Genomic DNA, 19,063 nt, shown 5'->3' with positions numbered 1-19,063 from the left:
TTAAGTATATCTTTGCTCTAGATATTTTTTAAAGAAATAATTTGCATCAAATTAAGTCAGAACTACCATGCTTGTTGAAATACTTTTCTTGATATAAATGGATGACTGCTGAATTTTTTTGCATTTTTATTTTTTATTGTATTTTATTGTTGGGGTAATATACAGTAAGGTTCCTATTAAATTCATCAGGTAGTGGGTACCTTACTTTCCAAACATTGATATCCCTTCTTTTTTAACTTTGTTTTATTTTGAGGATTAATTATCAAGCTAACCTCATTTTTCTGCAATTGATTTGTTAATGTTTTGTAACCAACTTATTTATCATTTTAATATTTTTTCCTTCCTGGTATTATTTATTAGTAGTTTTTTTTCTTATTTATTATGACCTTTGTTAAGAATTTATGAATTCTGTTAAGTTGCTTTTCCCCCCAGGAAACACTTCTTTATTTTTTGGTATCTTTTATTCATATTGTTTCCAGTTTTAACAATTTCTGTTCTAAGTTACATTCTATATTTTATTTAATCTCTTTGGCTTTAACTTGATTTGTTGTAGATACTGCATTTATGTTGTTCTGGCTGACTCATATATAGATATATGTGAGTATAGCTTGAGGCTCCTTTTTTAGGAAATAATTTTTTTGCCAGACAGCTAGTATAAAGGCAATATTTATTAACTAGAAATTCTAGACTAATAGAATGTGCTAAAACTATTTTGTCAAGGAACTTATGTTTATATAGAGTTCCGTATGTAATCAGCTGTTTGATAAGAGCAGCACTTTTTAAAGCCTGAAACTGAGATGTCTGATATTTTTATCCTTCTGATTCAGCTGTCAAAGGAAATATTTATATCAAAGAGAATATGAAACAACTTTTAATACTTAGTACATGTCTTTCAAAAGCTAGAGTGAAATAGAGAAAAATATACTTTTTGATCAACCTACAAAGGAAAAGTAATTAGATTTCATTAAGATGAAAAAGAGCAAACAAACTACCTTCCTGATAACTTCAGAATAGTGATCGCAGTAGCATGTGATTTCAGTAAGAAAAATTCCCATGTATTATACAATATTAATGCAATTTCTTGTCATTAACCCTATCAAGCAACTAACAGTTATTACTTTTATGTCTCCTATTATTAGCCAAACATTAATTCATTTACTGTGCCAATCCAAGCCTATAAATATTCTTATTTTAGAATCTAGACCTCATGTTGTCTGAAACCAAACTCTAATGGGTTTTTTTGGTGCTTTTCTTTTAGGACATGATGACACCTATAAATTCAGGAGAAAAGACCATTTATTTAGTTTCATTCTTTGAAGGCTTACAACGCATTATTTTATTCACTGAAGATCCAAAGGTGTTTAAAGCAACCTATGAAAGTGAGAAAGCCGAGTTAGCAGAACAAGAAATTGTGTTGGCATTACAAGATGTTGGAATATCTCTTGTCAACAATTATACAAAGCAAGAAGTAGCCTATATAGGCATTACAAGGTTAGATGTAATTTTAGATAAATTTAATCTATAAATTAATCTAAATTAATTATAAGAAATGATGACACAGATGTAAATTTTAGGTTTGTTGACTGTTAACCAATACAAGTTCAGTTAGGCCTTTTTCCTTAAAACTATTTTTAAAAATACCAGATTTATAAATCCTTTATGTTTTTAATCTTTTAAGTGCTCTAAGAATTATATTTTAACTCAGGAAAAATATTTAATATATTATAAAATATGTTCATCTTTTATGAAATATTATGGTACAGGGTATAATGTATATGTTCTATAAGTAGTTGTTGACAGGTTAAAGACAATCACTGTCTCATTTTACTATAGCACCTTCAGATCTAATGTAATTAGATTGTTAACCATGCGATATCCTATTGATAAATACTTAAAATTTCTGTACATAGTATATATTATTAATATGAAGATAATATGTATTAGGCCTAATGTGGAAGGCATTTTTTCTAATAATATCTATAATTAGAATAATATAGTTTTAATCATTTACTTGAATTCATCTCCCAAATATATATGAATGATACATGGTATGAATTAAATTGCTATGTAAATTAAATGTTGATGACCAGTTTGAGGGGCATAAATGCCATTTAAAAAAATGTTAAAATGCTTTATTAGAAAGTATTGTAACCTCCAAATTTAAGTTGTTATTTTTGTAAATGGATCACCTGGATCACAATGGCACAAGCCTAAAATTTCAGATGCTCCGGAGGTAAAAGTAGGAGGTTCAGAATTTGAGGTCAGCTGGGCACAAACAAGAAAATAAAATTTGAAGAACCAAAGAGTTTAAGGAATTAACTCTAGAGGTAGAATACTTGTCTGGCATTCCTGAGGCCCTGGATTAACTCTCCAGTATTGCATGGATTTTAAGACTATTAAACCTATTGTTTGATACTTTCTATACTCGATGTAAATGCAAAGATGAATAATAAATGTCCTCTATCTTTTTTGGTAGAAGTGATTAGGTAGTTTTATTTGAAATTAGAGCTTTCTGCTTACTAGATCGATGCTCTACCACTTGAGATATGCCCCTGGTTATCTCCTTCTTGTTAATTTATTAAAAATAAACCAGGCGTCATTGACTCACTCCTGTAATTCTTGCTGCTCTGAAAGCTGAGACATAGAAGATCCAAGTTCAAAGTGAGCTTGGCCAAAGAATTTCTAATGAATCAGCAAAGTTCAATGAAAGCACAGTTTGAGTTGAGTGCTAGCCAGGACTAAAAAAGACATATGGGAACACAAGGCTATCAGTTCAAGTCCTGTACCATCACAATTTTTTTTAACATTTTTTATAAGTAGATAAACTGAATGATTAAACACTAAATGATTAGCTAATTTTAGGAGATAGACATTCTGTAGTTAGATTTGTTAGCATTTTAATTTCAGTACAATTGCATATTTTCCATTTCCCTTTTTTATACTTTGCTTCTCTTCAAACCCCCATTCTCTTTTTATACTTTGTTTCTCTTCAAACCCCCATTCTCTTTCGGCCTACTACTTTGCTTCCCCATTTTATTGAAAAATTGACATCTTAAAAGTGACCATCCATAGACACTGCTCATCTTCCCAAATCACAGCTTCCTGCCTACCAGCTTGCATAACCTAAATGTTCTATCAACGTATTTCAGAGCTGCCACTAATGGGTAAAAGTTTAAAGGAAGATAGTGTGAAACTATGCTTAACTAAGTGGGTTTTCCTAAATAAATGGACTTTTCTACTATTGCACTGTACTTCACTCACATATACCTACTTTAGGCCATCACTAGTACTGTCTTTTTTGCAACTTTGGATTCTGAATTGGATTAATGACTTAAGTGCTTCCTCTGTCAATTTAAGTTCTCTTGTGTCTGCTTTTACTCTGCCTACATCAATTTCTTTGTTTCTCTTCATTGGCAAATTCAAAAGTGTTACCTGTTTCAGAGTTTAATGTATTATCTTCAATACTTTTTCACACAGTTTTTTATTTAAATACTCCAAATAGGCTCTTCAACACACCATGAAATCTCAAGATTGACAGTACAATCTTTGTAATACCAGATCCAATGTAGAATTATCAGTCTACATTTCCTAACATGTAATACAGATCCCCCTTCACTTTTCAGTGTAACTCACTATCTTGGTTTTTCTATCTCAGCACTCTCAGATTATTTCATTTTCATTAGTTCCCTGTCTTCTCTCAACTCTTTTTTTTGGCCAGTCCTAGGCTTGAGCTCAGGGCCTGAGCACTGTCCTTGGACTTTCTCAAGGCTAGAGCTCTACCACTTGAGCCTTAGCACCACTTCCAGCTTTTTTCTATGTATGTGGTACCGAGAAATCAAACCCGGGTCTTCGTGCATGCAAGGCAAGCACTCTACCAAAAGGCCAAACTCCCAGCCCCTCAACTTTTTTATATTGGGTACTTTTTTTTTTTTTTAATTTTGCTAGTCCTAGGCTTAAGCTCAGAGCCTGATCACTTTCCTTGGATTTTCTCAAGGTTATAACTCTACCACTTGAGCCTCAGCACCACTTCCGGCTTTTTTCTATGGTATGTGTTACCGAGGAATTGAACCAGGGTCATTGTGCATGCTAGGCAAGCACTCTTATCACTAGGCCAAACTGCCGGCCGCTATTGGGTACTTTTAAGACTCATACCCTGGTCCTTCTGCCTGTTTGATTTTTCATGATGACTTCAAATACTATATGTATGCCCCAGTTTTTCCCTCTTATCTGTCTGTGTTTATGTGTCTTTATTTCTCTGTCTCTTCCTCTCTTCTTTCCCTGTGTCTTTCTCCCCCCTCCCTTTGGCTAGTCCCACTTTCTAAACTCTAGTCTTCAACTGTCTACACAAAATTTACTTGGATATCTAAGAGACTTCTTAAACTTCACATGTATAGCATTAAACTTAAAATTCTTCCTAGCAAAATCTGCTTTCTTATTGCAGTTATTAATGATTACACCCTTCTTAGTTGTTCAGGCCAAAGACTTTGGAGTCATCATTGATTATTTTATTTTGTTCCTGAAAGCTAGAATTATCTGTGCTGCTTCAATATATGCATAAGATCTGATCACTTTTTGTTAATTCACTGTTACTACCTTAGACCATCACCATTTCTCAGCTGGCTAACTGCCTAACAATAGCCTTGACCCCTATGCATGTGTGTGTGTGAGTGTAATTGTGCCAGTACTAAGGCTTGAACTTGGGCCTGAGTGCTATCCTTTAGCTTTTTCATTCAAGGCTAGCATTCTACCACCTGAGCCATATTTCCACTTTTTCCAGCTTTTTGTTGATTTAATTAAAAAACGAATCTCATGGACTTTTTTGCCTAGGCTGGTTTCCAACTGTGATTCTTATATCTCAGGCTTCTAAGTTGCTAGTATTGTGTGTCCAGCTCATAATATATTCTTAACAAAGTAGAAATCATATGTTGGTAACCTTACAGACTAAATAGCTCCTTACCTCAGAATATATAATACTCCCCAAGACTTTACATTATTTAATATCTTAATGTAACTACCACCTTTGTTTTTTACATTTTTAGATTTACTATTGCTATGGGGTCTTTGCCAAAGGTGGATAATTCCTGAAGTGTTCCAACCCCCTTTTCTAGATAACTCATTCTGTGTTGCTGACATGCTGGCTTCTCCATGGGATCCCATTGACCATTTCACTTTAATACTGCAGCTCCTCTTTGCATATCTCAGATTCAGAGCCTTGTTTCCATACCTACACCACCTTCTTCCAAAGGCACCATCATTTCTTGAATATTAGAATTAACTAATTAGTATTGTTTGTCATTCCCTAGCCAAAATGAATACCTGCAGAAGTATTAATATTTCTCTAACAACTAGAAGAGTATTGCCTGAGTAAGAACTAAATGTTAGTTGAATGAATTTGTAACATGCTTGCTTATAACTGAGGTTATTGCAGAAATATCCTAAGTTTTAAACTATGCATTAGAAAGATAAATGGAAAATTATTATAAATTAGTACTATATTTTTTGTTTTTCTCTATAAGTTCTGATGTGGTTTGGGAGACAAAACCCAAGAAAAAATCAAGGTGGAAACCAATGAGTGTAAAACATAATGAGAAATTGGAGAAAGAATTTAAGGAATACACTGAAACTTCACCTTCGGAAGATAAGATTATTGAGTTGGAAGCACACGTTTCGGTAAATTCCTTAATACTAATACATGATTTTTTTGTTTGTATGTTGGAATCTGAATCATTATTGAATTATTACAGAAAATCTAGCTTTTTATTGCAACAGTTTGAACATAATGCATATATTTCATGTAAAATATTTGAAAGGGGTAGTATTGTGCATTAAACTAAGCTTCTTGTTATGATACTAGTTGTTAATTATTCAGTTAATAGGAACCCAAAAGAGTTTACTTAAAACTTTCATTGCTTTATTTTTATTTGTAATATATTTTTAATTTGTGTAAAAAAGGATATTACCAAGCTATAAGGATCGTATAAATAGCCATAAACTTTTATATCTCTGAGTCATAAGATCTAAATATAAATCATATACAATATTTAGCCTACTATTTTAATCAGAATTAAATATGTTTGGTGTAAATTTCTAACATTTAATCAATTATGGAAAAATCACATTCTGTGTTAATTTTTTGTTTGTGTACATATTTTGCAGGTTCGCCTAACACCTAATGGTAATAACATGAAAATTCTACATCCACAGTTAATTGCTCTACGAAGGAATTACCTCCCAGCATTAAAAGTGGAATATTGCACATCTGCACATCAATCATCATTTAGAATTCAAATTTATAGAATACAGGTGAGTCTTTTGGAAAACATAGGCAAACATAAAACCCAGAGATAATCTCATGTCTTATGTAATTTAGTAGAGTACAAACAAAAAGGCAAAATGGAAGCCAGTATGCATAAAATACACTGAGAAGTTGGAGAAAGACCTTTAAATGCTATTTACTTTCTACTATTTCATTGTTAGACTAGACATTTTGATTCCCTTTACTTAACTGTTTTTCTAGTAAGGCTATATGAGTGATACACTGTAACTGACCTGTTTTGTTTTGTTTTGTTTTTCCCCTTAGATCCAAAATCAGATTCATGGTGCTATTTTTCCATTTGTGTTTTATCCTATTAAACCTCCAAAGTCTGTCACTATGGATTCAGGTTTGTTTTTATTTTTAGATTAGATGACTATCAATCAAAACAATTTGGCATTTTGGTTTATTTTACCAAAAGAAACATAAGAAATTAGGACACCCTCAGGTTTTGTTTTTGTAGGATTATTGGAATAGTAAAGTACTTTTTGAACAGGGGACAGAAAGTATTCAATTAACTTAAAACTTCATAAGGCCATATAGTATGAAGCTAATTGAAAAGACCTCCAGGATATAGAAACAAAAGCCATATAATGAATGATTGTTGTCCTTAATGTACTATGTTATCTCTCATCTCTTTTGCTGTCCCTTGGTTATCTCATATTGTTACAGTATCTCACTTTGTTATCTGATATATTGGATTTATTTGTATTTGGTTATTTGAAATTTAATAGGGAAGGGGGGAAACCAAGATGGGGGGAGGGTAATGGGGACCAAGACATGTGAAAGGGTATCAATATATGTGAATTAATGTACCTTCTATCTGGCAAATATCATGTAACCCTTTTATTAATTACAATAAAAAATATAAAAAAAACTTCATGTGAGTACTAAAGAAAAAATTAATTGAAAATATATAAAGTTTTAGAAATGCCAGTTTTAAAACCATGTTATGTACAAATCTCTTAAAATTATTAGGACCTTGGAATATAAAATGAAGACTTTCAAATTCAGAATTCATATAGGAAAAAAGATTCTGTGTTCATTGTTTTCTTCTTCGTTCTCTTGTCTATCCTCCCTCCCTCCATTTTCTTTTGGTTTCCTCTTCATTTTAGCTAGACTTCAATTCCTTCACCTCTGTATTTTCATTCAAGAACCTACACCATAGGCTCTATACTAGGGGGTTCTTTACATAATTTGTTTAGTAGCTTTTTAACCACATGCTGTAGGCCCTTTTCCTAGAAATCTAAATCTTCAGAATGTATGTATTTTCAGTTTCCTGGGTGTTTCTGATGGATCCTTAGTTTAAAATCATTTAGTTTTAGAATTAGTTATTAGATTGATAGTGCATTATTAAGACAGTTCTGAAGGTTGAAACTAAGATTGTAATGGACTTTGCAGATGCTCATTTTGATTGGTACTCATGGTTTAGTAAATGATTTGAGTTTGCATTTTCATGTATACTAAATGGGAAGAAAATTTCTAATTTTGTTGAAAGCTTCAAAAAGTAATCATATTTATAATCTGTGCAGCACCAAAGCCCTTTACAGATGTCAGTATTGTCATGAGATCTGCAGGACACTCTCAGATATCTCGTATTAAGTAAGTGTCCTCAGACATTTCTTCTGTGTTCATTTAAAGTTTTTCTTTATGTGAATTATTTGTACTCCTTAAATTTTAGATTAATTTGAAGGTTTAAGTATAAGTTATTAATAAAAATTCTTAATTTATATTCTTAGAGATTAGAAGGCTCTGGAACAAATAAATATACTCATATTCCTTTTTATGTATGCATTTGTTTTCTTTTTGAGTTAATTGTAATGACCATAGGTTGTTTTAAAAACCAAGAATAAGTATTATTACATATTCCTTCATTACTCATCCTAAGAAATAGTGTTAATAAAGCAGCATCCAGCTGTGTGACATTTCTGATTCCTCATCTCTCTTCTCCTTGCTTTTCCTTATACAGTGTCATTATATATGTGTAACCAACCAGTAAGCTTGCTGTAATTGCCAGGAGTTTAGCCTAGTGGTAGAGTTGCTTGCCTAGCATGCACGAAAATCCTGGTTCAATTGATGGGTACCACATTCATAGAAAAAAGCTGCAAGTGGTACTGTGTGGCTCAAGTGCTAGAGCACTAGCCTTGAGAAAGCCCAAGGATACTGTTCAGGCCCTGAGTTCAAGCCCTAGGACTAGCAAAAAAAAAAAAAAGTTATAATTCAAGAAAATATTTTATAAGTACAGTGCATCTTGACATCACTCCTTTTATCATTCTCCTCCATTGCTCCCAACCCAAGCCCTTCCTTCAGTTTTGCTAGTTAGCATTAAGCTATTTGGTGTTACTTTTTCTAATTTTGTAAAAAGTTCTGAAACTAAGCAGACTATGAGGATTTACTTGTGTAAAAATTTTGCTATAGTGGTTTTTGTTCAGTTTCTATGATTTACTCATAAATATATAATCTTCTGGAATATTGTATCTCACTATTCATCAATTTTCTTACTATAATGATTTTCATATTTTTAGTTTGTTGATATTATAAGCAAGGTTAATCATGTAATTCAAGTTCCTAATATTTAACTATTACTTTTTCTCATCTAATTTCCTTTTATGCAGTTAGTGATTTTTAAATAGTTTTCTATTTTGTAATATAGGTATTTCAAAGTATTGATTCAGGAAATGGATCTCAGGTTAGATCTTGGCTTTGTCTATGCTTTAGCAGACCTTATGACAGAAGCTGAAGAAGCAGAGACAACAGAGGTAAGATTTATAAGAGTAGCATTTGATAGGAGTAAAAGAAACACTACATATAAACCTTATCATAGAGGCAAATGTATTTTGCTTCCTAACAATTCATTGAAATATAGTCCTAACACCCAGTATTTCATTCATTTAAAATGTGGTTGTTTTTGACACCTTTATAAGTTGTACAACCATCACTACAATCTAATTAGAGCATTTTCATCCCCAAAACAAATACCTTAGATCTGTAAATGTACTTATAAACTTTGTGCTGGTGTAGATTTTCCTGTTCTCTTAGATATGGAATGGTTTCTCATTTGGTTTTGAAGACTAATGATACTAAGCATTATTTGTTGGGTTAGTTTGCCATTTATGTATCTTTCATGTCCATTCAGATCCTTTCCTGTTAATAGGTTTATTGTCTTAGGAAATTACAAAATTTCTTTTGTATTTTTTGATACAAGCCACTTACCAGATATATGATCTTCAACTTTTTCCTGTCTTTGTCATCTTTTCACTTCCTTGATGTTATCTTTTGAAGCACAAATGTTTTTAATGTTAGTGTATTCCAAATTGGGTGGTGTTTGGGGGTTTTTGTTTTGTTTTGTTGGGGGGGGTGGTACTAGAGTTTGAACCTAGACAGAGCCTCTATCATAAAGTCAGGTCTCTAGCTTTGATTTTTGCTGGATGTTTTTGACATAGGTTTTCACTTCTTTTCTTAGTGCATGCCTCGTGCATAATAACAGGTACATGATACTTGTTTTCGGCTCTTTGTTGAGAAAGTCTCAAGAGCTTTTCTGCCATAGTTGACCTTAAACCCCAATTCCACCAGCTTCCCCCTTCCAAGTAGAAAGAAATGCAAACATGAGCCACTGTCACCTGACTATTTGTTGCTTATGCTTTTGTTGTGATTTCTAAGAATCCTTTGCCAAATCCACGGTCTTTGAATATTCAGTCTTTTGATCTGAGACTTCTGAAGTTTTAGCTCTTAGAGTTAGGCCATTGATCTTAATTGTATCCTAGTTAATTTTTGTGGATGGTGTGAGGTAAAAGTCCCAACTGCTCATCTGCAGGTGAATTTCCACTTGTTCTGAGACTGTTTTTCACAAAAAAAATTATTGGTCTTCTATTGAGTAGTCTTGACACTTCTGCAGCAAATGGCTTGAGTAGTCTGGGAATGTGGCTTAGTAGTAGAGTGCTTGCCTAGCATGTGTTTGCTAGTTTTTTTTTTTTTTAAAGGCAGATTTTGTTTAAGAATATATTGTCACCTTCATTTTGAGAAATCATTAGGATGTGATACAGAGTTCTTGGTTGATAGGTTTTCCTCCCCTCCTCCCTTTTTTTAGTATACTGTCTCCCACCTTCTTTCCCTTTTATTTCTCCCAAAAAGTCAGTCTTAACTCTTATGAAACTTTTATTTAGCAAGTTACCTTTTTCTTTCTGAATTTAATATTTTTCTCCTTATCTATATAATTTCTTAAAAGTCAGTCTTAACTCTTATGAAACTTTTATTTAGCAAGTTACCTTTTTCTTTCTGCATTTATATTTTTCTCCTTATCTATTTAACTTCTTTTAGTAAGATGCTGAATTTCCTGTTAAAGCTCTTGGAAGTTAATTTATTGAGTTCTCTGAATGTATGTTACTGTTTTTCAATAAATGTAAAAAACTTCACTGTTTGCAATAGTTTTTCCTCTATTTACCTCTAGTAATTTAAATATTATCTAAGCACAATATAGTGTACTCCCACATTTCTCTGTAATTCTGTGTTCATTTTTTTTTCTCTGTGTTTTGATTACATCTTGTATATACATTTATCTTCAAGTTCTTGGATCATTTCTCAAAACATTGAAGTGACTTAGGTCTGTGAATTTTTGGAAAAGAACTACTAATGATTATCAAAACTACTAGCCACTTCATGGAAAATTGTTTTCAGTTTCTTTCTCCTTTTATAAAAGTTGTATTACTGTCCTCTAGATTGGATTAAGGTAGTTACCAAAATGCTATAAGTAGTTATATGTAATTCAGCTACATTTCTCATACACACATACACACGTGTGTGCATGCATACACATGGGTTAAGAATATAATGGAGGGTAAACTCAGAAGTGGCACTGTGGTTCAAAGTCTTATAACACTAGCCTTGAGGAAAAAAGCTCAGGGTTATTAGCACCTGGCCCCTGGGTTCAAGTCCCATGACCCACAACAACAAAAAGATAACTACAGTAAAGAAGTAAATTTGTACACTGTAAGCATCTATAGAATTATCCTGATGAGCTCCTCTTGTATGCTAACAGTTTTTTTTTAAGTATTTGATAAAGCAAATTAGTGACATTTTGAAGTAAGATTTATAGTCACATCAAGAAAAAGTTGGTGTCCTTTAATGGTAAAAAAGATAAACTTCTCAGCTTGTGAATGACAGAAAAAGCTTTCTTAATAATAGCGTTAGTGTCTCTTCTGAAATAGTAACTTTCAATGATTGAGCAATATTGACTCCTCATATGACCGAGGAAGGTTTTTTTTTTTTTAGTGTGTGAGCTACTAGTTTTAAATAGTCATGCAGATATATCCTTTCAGTTACCCATATTTTATATTCCTTTCATAGGTTGATCTTTTTCATAAAGATATAGAAGGTTTTAAAGAAGAGTATGAAACTTCCTCCATGGTAGATCAATCACAAGTCAGTCTCTATGAATATTTTCACATATCTCCTATAAAGGTAGGGAAAATACTGTCTCTTATAATAGCACAAATGATTTTGTCTATTAAATTATGTTCTCCAGTAGTGCAGAAACACTTATAACTTTACTGTTACAAACATAAATAACAAAGGAGCCAGGTGCCAATAACCCAGGCCTATAATCCTAACTACTCAGGAGGCTATGATCTGAGGATTGCTGTTAAAAGCCAGCCCATGCATGACATGGGCTTGAGATTCTTAGCTCCAATTAACCAGTACAAAACTGGAAGTGGTTCTGTGGTTCAAGTGGTAGAGCAGTAGACTTGAGCTGAAGAGCTCAGAGACAGCACCCAGGCCTTGAGTTCAAGCCCCACAACTGACTAAATAATAATAATAATAAGGAATGGCCTTTAAATTTTTTTCCTTGGAAATAACAGTGAAGCCATCCTCTTTTTTTCTTTTTTTTTTTTCATTCAGTCGTGGGGCTTGAACTCTGGGCTTGGGCGTTGTCTCTGAGCTCTTCAGCTCAAGGATACTGCCCTGAACCTGGAGCCACAGCATCACTTCCAGTTTTCTGGCAGTTAATTGGAGATAAGAGTCTCTCAGACTTCAGTTCCCCAGGCTGGTTTTTTAGATCTCAGCCTCCTGAGTAGCTAGGATTATAGGCATGAGCCATTGTGCCTGGCTTGTGTTTATGTTTTGACCAAACCTTTAACCTTAATTTTCTGTTAAGGTATAACTTCTCAGTTTTCCATGTTACCATGTTTATATATGATTGCTTTTGAATTAATTTCTAAAATGGACTTGCTTTAAGAGTTAATGAAATTTAAAACTTTACCATAGTTTCTGTAAGTTACTTCTAGGATGTTTGAAGAAAATTACTATGTAACCACATGCATAGGATATGTGTGCAGTATACCACAAAAGTGCTTAACTAGCTTTATTGTACAAAATTAAATGATTAGAATACTTTTGGAGATATGTACTTATTTTCAATAGTTTCAACTTGTAGGTTTTTAATGTTATTAACAAATATATAAAAAATATCAGGTTTACCAACAAGATAGGATTGAAGCCAGGTTTGATGTATACATAGTGACATCTTATTTCAAAAAAAGGGAGGGTTGAACTAAATATAAATTGTTGAAGTTAAATTTTAAATAATTATATTGAGTTTTAAATTTCTTTAACTTTGTTACTAATTTTAGATTTTTGGCATAATTGAGGTTACTTTGAAATCTTCTGTGTGGTATGATAAGCCTAAAATGAAACTGGTTTTTAACTTGAGGTTATCAACATGAAGAAAGTTAATTTATCTTTGTTTCTTTAGTTGCACTTAAGTGTTTCGCTGAGTTCGGGTAGAGAAGAAACTAAAGATTCAGAACAACACGGAGGACTAATTCCAGTTCATTCTTTAAATCTTCTGCTGAAGAGTATTGGGGCCACCCTTACAGATGTTCAGGATGTTGTTTTTAAGTATGTTTAATATTGAAATATGTAAACTAATGAGCCTGCCCATATCAAAAACAAAGGTTGGTTGTGTGGCTTAGCAGTAAAGTGTCTGACATAGCAACTGTGAGGCCATCCAGCAGGCAAAAATGTAGCTCTTTAATTACCAGGTCTGATTATTAAGGATAGTAGTGAACATTAATAACAGCAATGACTCAATCTTGACAAGATTAGGTAACAAATACAGTGATAAAGATTTGATAACACCAGATGAGAGAAATTTATAATCTTGTTTTCATATTCAGCAAAAAGAAGCATGGTAGGGAATACTGTGGCTCACACCGATAATCCTAGCTACTCAGGAGGCTGAGATCTGAAGATCATGGTTCAAAGTTAGCCCCCAGTACTAAAGACCTTGAGAGTCTTATCTCCAGTCTTATCTCACCAAAAAAGGGGTAGTGGGGCTGTGGCTCAAGGGGCAGGGCAGTAACCTTGAGCTGAAGAGTTCAGGGACAATGCCCAGGCCCAGAGTTCAAGTGCCATGACCCCTCCCTTCCATAAAAAAGAAGAATGAAGGTTCCCAATTAGTACATCAGATGTATGCTGTGAAAAGATTTAGAAATTAGATCACTTTGATTCCTCAGCTTTGGACAGGACCTGCTGAAGTGAAGTCATTAGCCATTCCTATGTAAGTTCTTCCATTTACCTCATTACCCACTTTCTGTGTGTCCCATGGTAGTACAGAGTTGGCACATAGCTCTAGTGGTCAGTGATTGGGTTCTCATGCATCTCTGAATCCATTAAAGTATGTGTAAACTTACATTCATTGTTGACTTTTCAGAAGAAAAGTTTCATAGATTTTATTAGATTCTTAGAACATTATTAACTAGACTATGTAGAGAAAAAAATATTAAAACAATTCATCAATATTGAAATTACTCTTTCCCTTCTTCCTTCTGTACATATACACACATATACATGTATGTGTTTGTATATAAGATAAATGTGTAATACACACATCTTTTTTTTTTTTTTTCCAGGCTTGCCTTTTTTGAACTCAACTATCAGTTTCATACAACATCTGAACTACAATCTGAAGTAGTAAGACACTACTCAAAGCAGGTTTGTCTAAGATTATCTTACAAAGAGACAGAATGATATAAATTACCGAAACCTTATCTGTCTGTTAACGGAAGTACTTTACATGACTTTCTGAGACTTGAAAACAAACTGGAGCTCAACCACCATTTATGCTTTTTGTCTTTGTATTTTTCAGCCAATTGTTAGGTTTGGATTTGTTTGTTTGGTTGGTTGGTTTTGCTTTTGCTTGGTTAGTTTTTTTTCTGGACCAATGTAGATTAAACCTTAAAATGTTAGCTGAGGCCCAGCGCTGGTGGCTCGCACCTGTAATCCTAGGTACTCAGGAGGCTGAGATCTGAGGATCATATTTCAAAGCCAGGCTGGACATGAAAGTCCATGAGACTCTTATCCTCAATTAACCACTAGAAAACTAGAAGTGGTTTTGCGGCTCAAGGGATAGGGTGGTAACCCTTGAGCTGAAGAGCTCAGAGACGGCACCCAGGCCAGAGTTCAAGTCCCCTGACTGCCAAAAAGAAAAAATGTTAGCAAATAATTTTTAACACTTAAAATGTAAGTTCAAAGAAAACAAATAGTCACTGGTGGGTATAGACATTTTTAATACAAAGTTGTCAAACCAGCCAGATATATTATTTTAAGGGACTTATTTTCATATAAGTGTCTTATAAGATAGACTTAAGATTGCTGGTGGTGAATCCCACTTGGGACCTATGTCTCCCTAGGCATCCTTTGACTCTGTCTATGAAAGGGGGTGGTAATAACAGCTGTCACAAGTAATGAGGTAATAATACTTAAAAAATATTCTAGGGTCAAATGCCAATGGCTCACACCTCTAATCCTACCTGCTAAAGAGGATGAGATCTGAGGATAATGGTTTGAAGCTAACCTGGTCAGAAAATTCCCCCTGGGACTCTAACCTCTGATTAACCATTCAAGAATTGGAAGTGGAGCTATGGCTCAAAGTGGTAGATTGCTAGACTTGAGCAAAAATTGCTCAGGGACAGCACCTAGGCCCTGAGTTCAAGCCCCACAACCAATAGCAAGAACAACAACAAAGAAAGGTATAGAGTATCAGAATAGGGTTTTATATGGTATGATATCACTTTATACCTTTATAATACTCCATTGCATTTTTCAAAGTAAGAATAATAAATGGGTAACATGACTAACATGTTGAAATTGGTAGTAGGATGTTAACTTTAGAAAATTGATTGACATATATATATATAAATATAAGTCTATAAGAATAGTCTAATGGATTAATGTTGATGCTTCATTTTTAGGCAATTAAGCAGATGTATGTACTCATTCTTGGACTTGATGTTTTGGGAAATCCCTTTGGCTTAATTAGAGAATTTTCAGAAGGTGTAGAAGCATTTTTTTATGAACCTTATCAGGTAAAATAGTTAATACTTTCGTGATGTAATAAGCTAACACTTTAGTTATTTTTGTTGTTAACATGAGCTATAGCTGTAACTAGACCTTAAGAGACACTTAAGATAATACACTAATTTGTAGCAAATTATGGTAAGAAGAAGGTAAACTTGGGAGGAAATTTTTGCTTTTTTTCTTTAAAATTTAAAGGTCTGAGGGATGGGAGTTTGACCTAGTGGTAGAGTGGTTGACCGGGTTTGATTCCACGGTACCACATACATAGAAAAAGGTGGAAGTGGTGCTGTGGCTCAAGTGGTAGAGCTCTTGCCTTGAGAAAAGTCCAAGGGGGACCGGGAGTTTGGCCTAGTGGTTAAAGTGCTTGCCTAGCATGCATGAATACCCGGGTTCGAATCCTCGGTACCACATACATAGAAAAAAGCCGGAAGTGGTGCTGAGGCTCAAGTGGTAGAGCTCTAGCCTTGAGAAAGTCCAAGGACAGTGCTCAGGCCCTGAGCTCAAGCCCAGGACTGGCAAAAAAAAAAAAAAAAGAGAGAAAAGTCCAAGGACAGTGCTCAGGCCCTAGTTCAAGCCCCAGGAGTAGCAAAAAAAGAAAGAAAAAATTGAGGGGCTAGGAGTTTGGCCTAGTGGTAGAGTGCGTAGCATGCACGAAGGCCCATGTTCAATTCCTCGGTACCACATACATAGAAAAAGGTGGAAATGGTGCTGTGGCTCAAGTGGTAGAGCTCTGGCCTTGAGAAAAAGTCCCAGGACAGTGCTCAGGCCCTAAGCTCAAACCCCACGACTGGCAAAAAAAAAAAAAAAAAATTAAAGATCTGATTTTGTTTTTTGTTTTTTTTGGTTTTTTTGGTTTTTTTTGCCAGTCCTGGGCTTGAGCTCAGGGCCTAAGCACTGTCCTTGGACTTTCTCAAGGCTAGAGCTCTACCACTTGCGCCTCAGCACCACTTCCGGCCTTTTTCTATGCATGTGGTACCAAGGAATCGAACCCAGGTCTTCATGCATGCTAGGCAAGCACTTTAACCACTAGGCCAAACTCCCGGCCCCTGATTTTGTTTTTAAGAGTTCTTTACGCTTAGGACTATAATAAAAGGAAGATCACTATGTATGGGTAATTTGATTTGCATAGTAGTGTGAAACTAGATAAATAGCCTTGCAAGCTCACACTGCAAAGCAATGTTGACGTACAATGAGAAAATGATGGGTGTTCTACATCACTTAAAACTTTTCATCATAACTTGAGAATTCTCTTGTTTTATTTTTTTAACTTATCAAGAATTAATTAAACAAAGCTGCCTGTTCATGTCAGTAGTCTTAAATTATTCTGGAAGCTGAGATCCATGGAACTGTGTTTCAAAACCAGCCTCATCAGAAGTTTGCAAGACTGTATCTCCAAAATAACTAGCAAAGAAAAAGTAAAGCTGAAGGCATGGCTCAAGTGGTAGAGCAAGTTCATAGCCTAGAATTCAAACCAAAGTACTACCAAAATAATAATAGTAGTAGTAATAATAATAGAAAATCATAAAATGTGCTTGCTTTGTTTTCATCATATAATTTGCAAAAAGCATCTTCTTTCTAAGTTTGGGACTACTTCCCAGCATTATGTCTTTAGGCACTTTAAGTGTCTTGAATTATCCCTGAGAGTTCTTTAATGTGAGAGTTTTAAATGGCATTGCTTTGTATAAGAATATCTTTATTCTTTTCCTCATTCCCACTTATATCAGTAATCCCATCTTTAAAGATAAACGTAAGTACAGCTGTGGCACTAGCCTTGAGCAAAAGAGCTCAGAAACAGTGCCTACAAGACTGGAAAGAGAAAAATGGGAAAGAAAAAAAAGGTAAATATAAACTTTTTTTTTTTTTGTAACTTAGGGGGCCATCCAGGGACCTGAAGAGTTTGTGGAGGGAATGGCACTAGGATTTAAGGCGCTAGTTGGTGGAGCTGTTGGTAAGAAGCAGAATACCCAATTTTATTGTAACAAAATTAATGACATATTTGCTTTTACTCAAGATACTGTCATTTTTTTTCTAGGTGGATTAGCTGGTGCTGCCTCCAAAATCACCAGTGCTATGGCTAAAGGGGTAGCAGCTATGACAATGGATGAAGACTACCAGCAGAAGAGAAGAGAAGCTATGAATAAACAACCAGCTGGTCTTAGAGAAGGCATCACTCGTGGAGGCAAAGGCTTAGTTTCTGTAAGCAGTTGTACAAGGTTGTGAACATTTTAGGGGCTAGCTTTTACACCTATGTCCTATGAATAAGGAAAGAGATACAGACCTCTCCTTAAAAACATGTCACTTGAGACATGTTCTTCATGCAGAGTATGTAGAATAGAAAAGAACAACTCTACATTTTTTCAACCTTGGATCTTGTAAGCTTCTTATGAAAGTATTGTAAATTTTTCATTGTGCTTTCCTCTGCAGGGTTTTGTAAGTGGCATTACAGGAATTGTTACAAAACCAATTAAAGGTGAGTATTAAGGCAGCTCCTTGGAGTGATTTATATTTCACAAGTTGATTCTGTTTTCATTCTTGATCTAATTATCTTAAAGTTTATCATAATTTTTTTTGTAGGAGCTCAGAAAGAAGGAGCAGCTGGTTTCCTTAAAGGGGTTGGAAAAGGTTTAGTTGGAGCAGTGGCCAGGCCAACTGGAGGCATCATAGACATGGCTAGCAGTACCTTTCAGGGCATCAAAAGGTATGTTCTCTCTGATGTGAGATGTTTAGGCCATGAGCAGTGAAAATCTGCTGCCTGGCCTTTGGCACTTAGTATAACACTGTGGTATGGCATTGATGCACATGATTTCCTAACTCACTTGGTTCTTTTTAAGTTGTTGCCATTCTGTCATGTTATTTCAATTTAGAGTTCTCCCTTATTTGTCATTCATTCCCAACAGGTGTTCCCAGGTACTTGCAAGTTAAGCTTTTCAGTTGTCTTCATTTGGAATGTATTACTATAATAGTATTTGTCAGTTATAAAATTAGCAGATATGGCCGGGAGTTTGGCCTAGTGCTTACCTAGCATGCACAAAGATACGGGTTCGATTCCTTGGTACCACATATATAGAAAAAGCTGGAAGTGGTGCTGAGGCTCAAGTGGTAGAGCTCTAGCCTTGAGAAAGTCCAAGGACAGTGCTCAGGCCCTGAGCTCAAGCCCAGGACTGGCAAAAAAAAAAAAAGCAGATATGGCATTCTGTATCCTCTTTTTAGAAATTAAGAATGGCTTTTTATATTCCTTAGTTCAAACTCAGCTGATCTTCATCCTTTTACGATTTTACCTTCTAATAAAGAAGTCATAACCATTCCCTCCTGTAAGGTCTGCAGAAAGGAAACTCCACGCAGTTCAGGAGATGAGGGTTTATTATGTGAGGAAAGAGCAGACTCCTGCCGCCCAAG

General features: G+C 34.5%; 1 protein-coding gene across 9 annotated transcripts in view; it reads left to right on the top strand.

Annotated features, from left to right (window-relative positions):
• Positions 1–19,063, top strand: part of Vps13a (vacuolar protein sorting 13 homolog A) — a 175,881-nt gene that overhangs the window by 124,650 nt on the left and 32,168 nt on the right. For all 9 annotated transcript variants that reach the window (XR_016534893.1, XR_016534896.1, XR_016534895.1 and 6 more), the window contains 14 exons: positions 1,259–1,491; positions 5,517–5,670; positions 6,157–6,303; positions 6,581–6,662; positions 7,846–7,915; positions 8,967–9,072; positions 11,657–11,770; positions 13,062–13,207; positions 14,221–14,302; positions 15,562–15,675; positions 17,540–17,615; positions 17,700–17,863; positions 18,092–18,137; positions 18,242–18,365. Coding sequence is in view for 5 of the 9 variants with exons in the window: in XM_090329619.1 (XP_090185745.1) it covers positions 1,259–1,491; positions 5,517–5,670; positions 6,157–6,303; positions 6,581–6,662; positions 7,846–7,915; positions 8,967–9,072; positions 11,657–11,770; positions 13,062–13,207; positions 14,221–14,302; positions 15,562–15,675; positions 17,540–17,615; positions 17,700–17,863; positions 18,092–18,137; positions 18,242–18,365 (1,658 nt within the window). In the remaining 4 variants the exon portion in view is untranslated. The remainder of the gene's footprint in view (positions 1–1,258; positions 1,492–5,516; positions 5,671–6,156; positions 6,304–6,580; positions 6,663–7,845; positions 7,916–8,966; positions 9,073–11,656; positions 11,771–13,061; positions 13,208–14,220; positions 14,303–15,561; positions 15,676–17,539; positions 17,616–17,699; positions 17,864–18,091; positions 18,138–18,241; positions 18,366–19,063) is intronic.

The sequence above is a fragment of the Megascapheus bottae genome, chromosome 3 (assembly GCF_031878675.1).
Source record: "Megascapheus bottae isolate mThoBot1 chromosome 3, mThoBot2.hap1, whole genome shotgun sequence".
Classification (NCBI taxonomy): Eukaryota; Metazoa; Chordata; class Mammalia; order Rodentia; family Geomyidae; genus Megascapheus; species Megascapheus bottae.
This window is presented reverse-complemented; position numbering and strand designations above follow the sequence as displayed.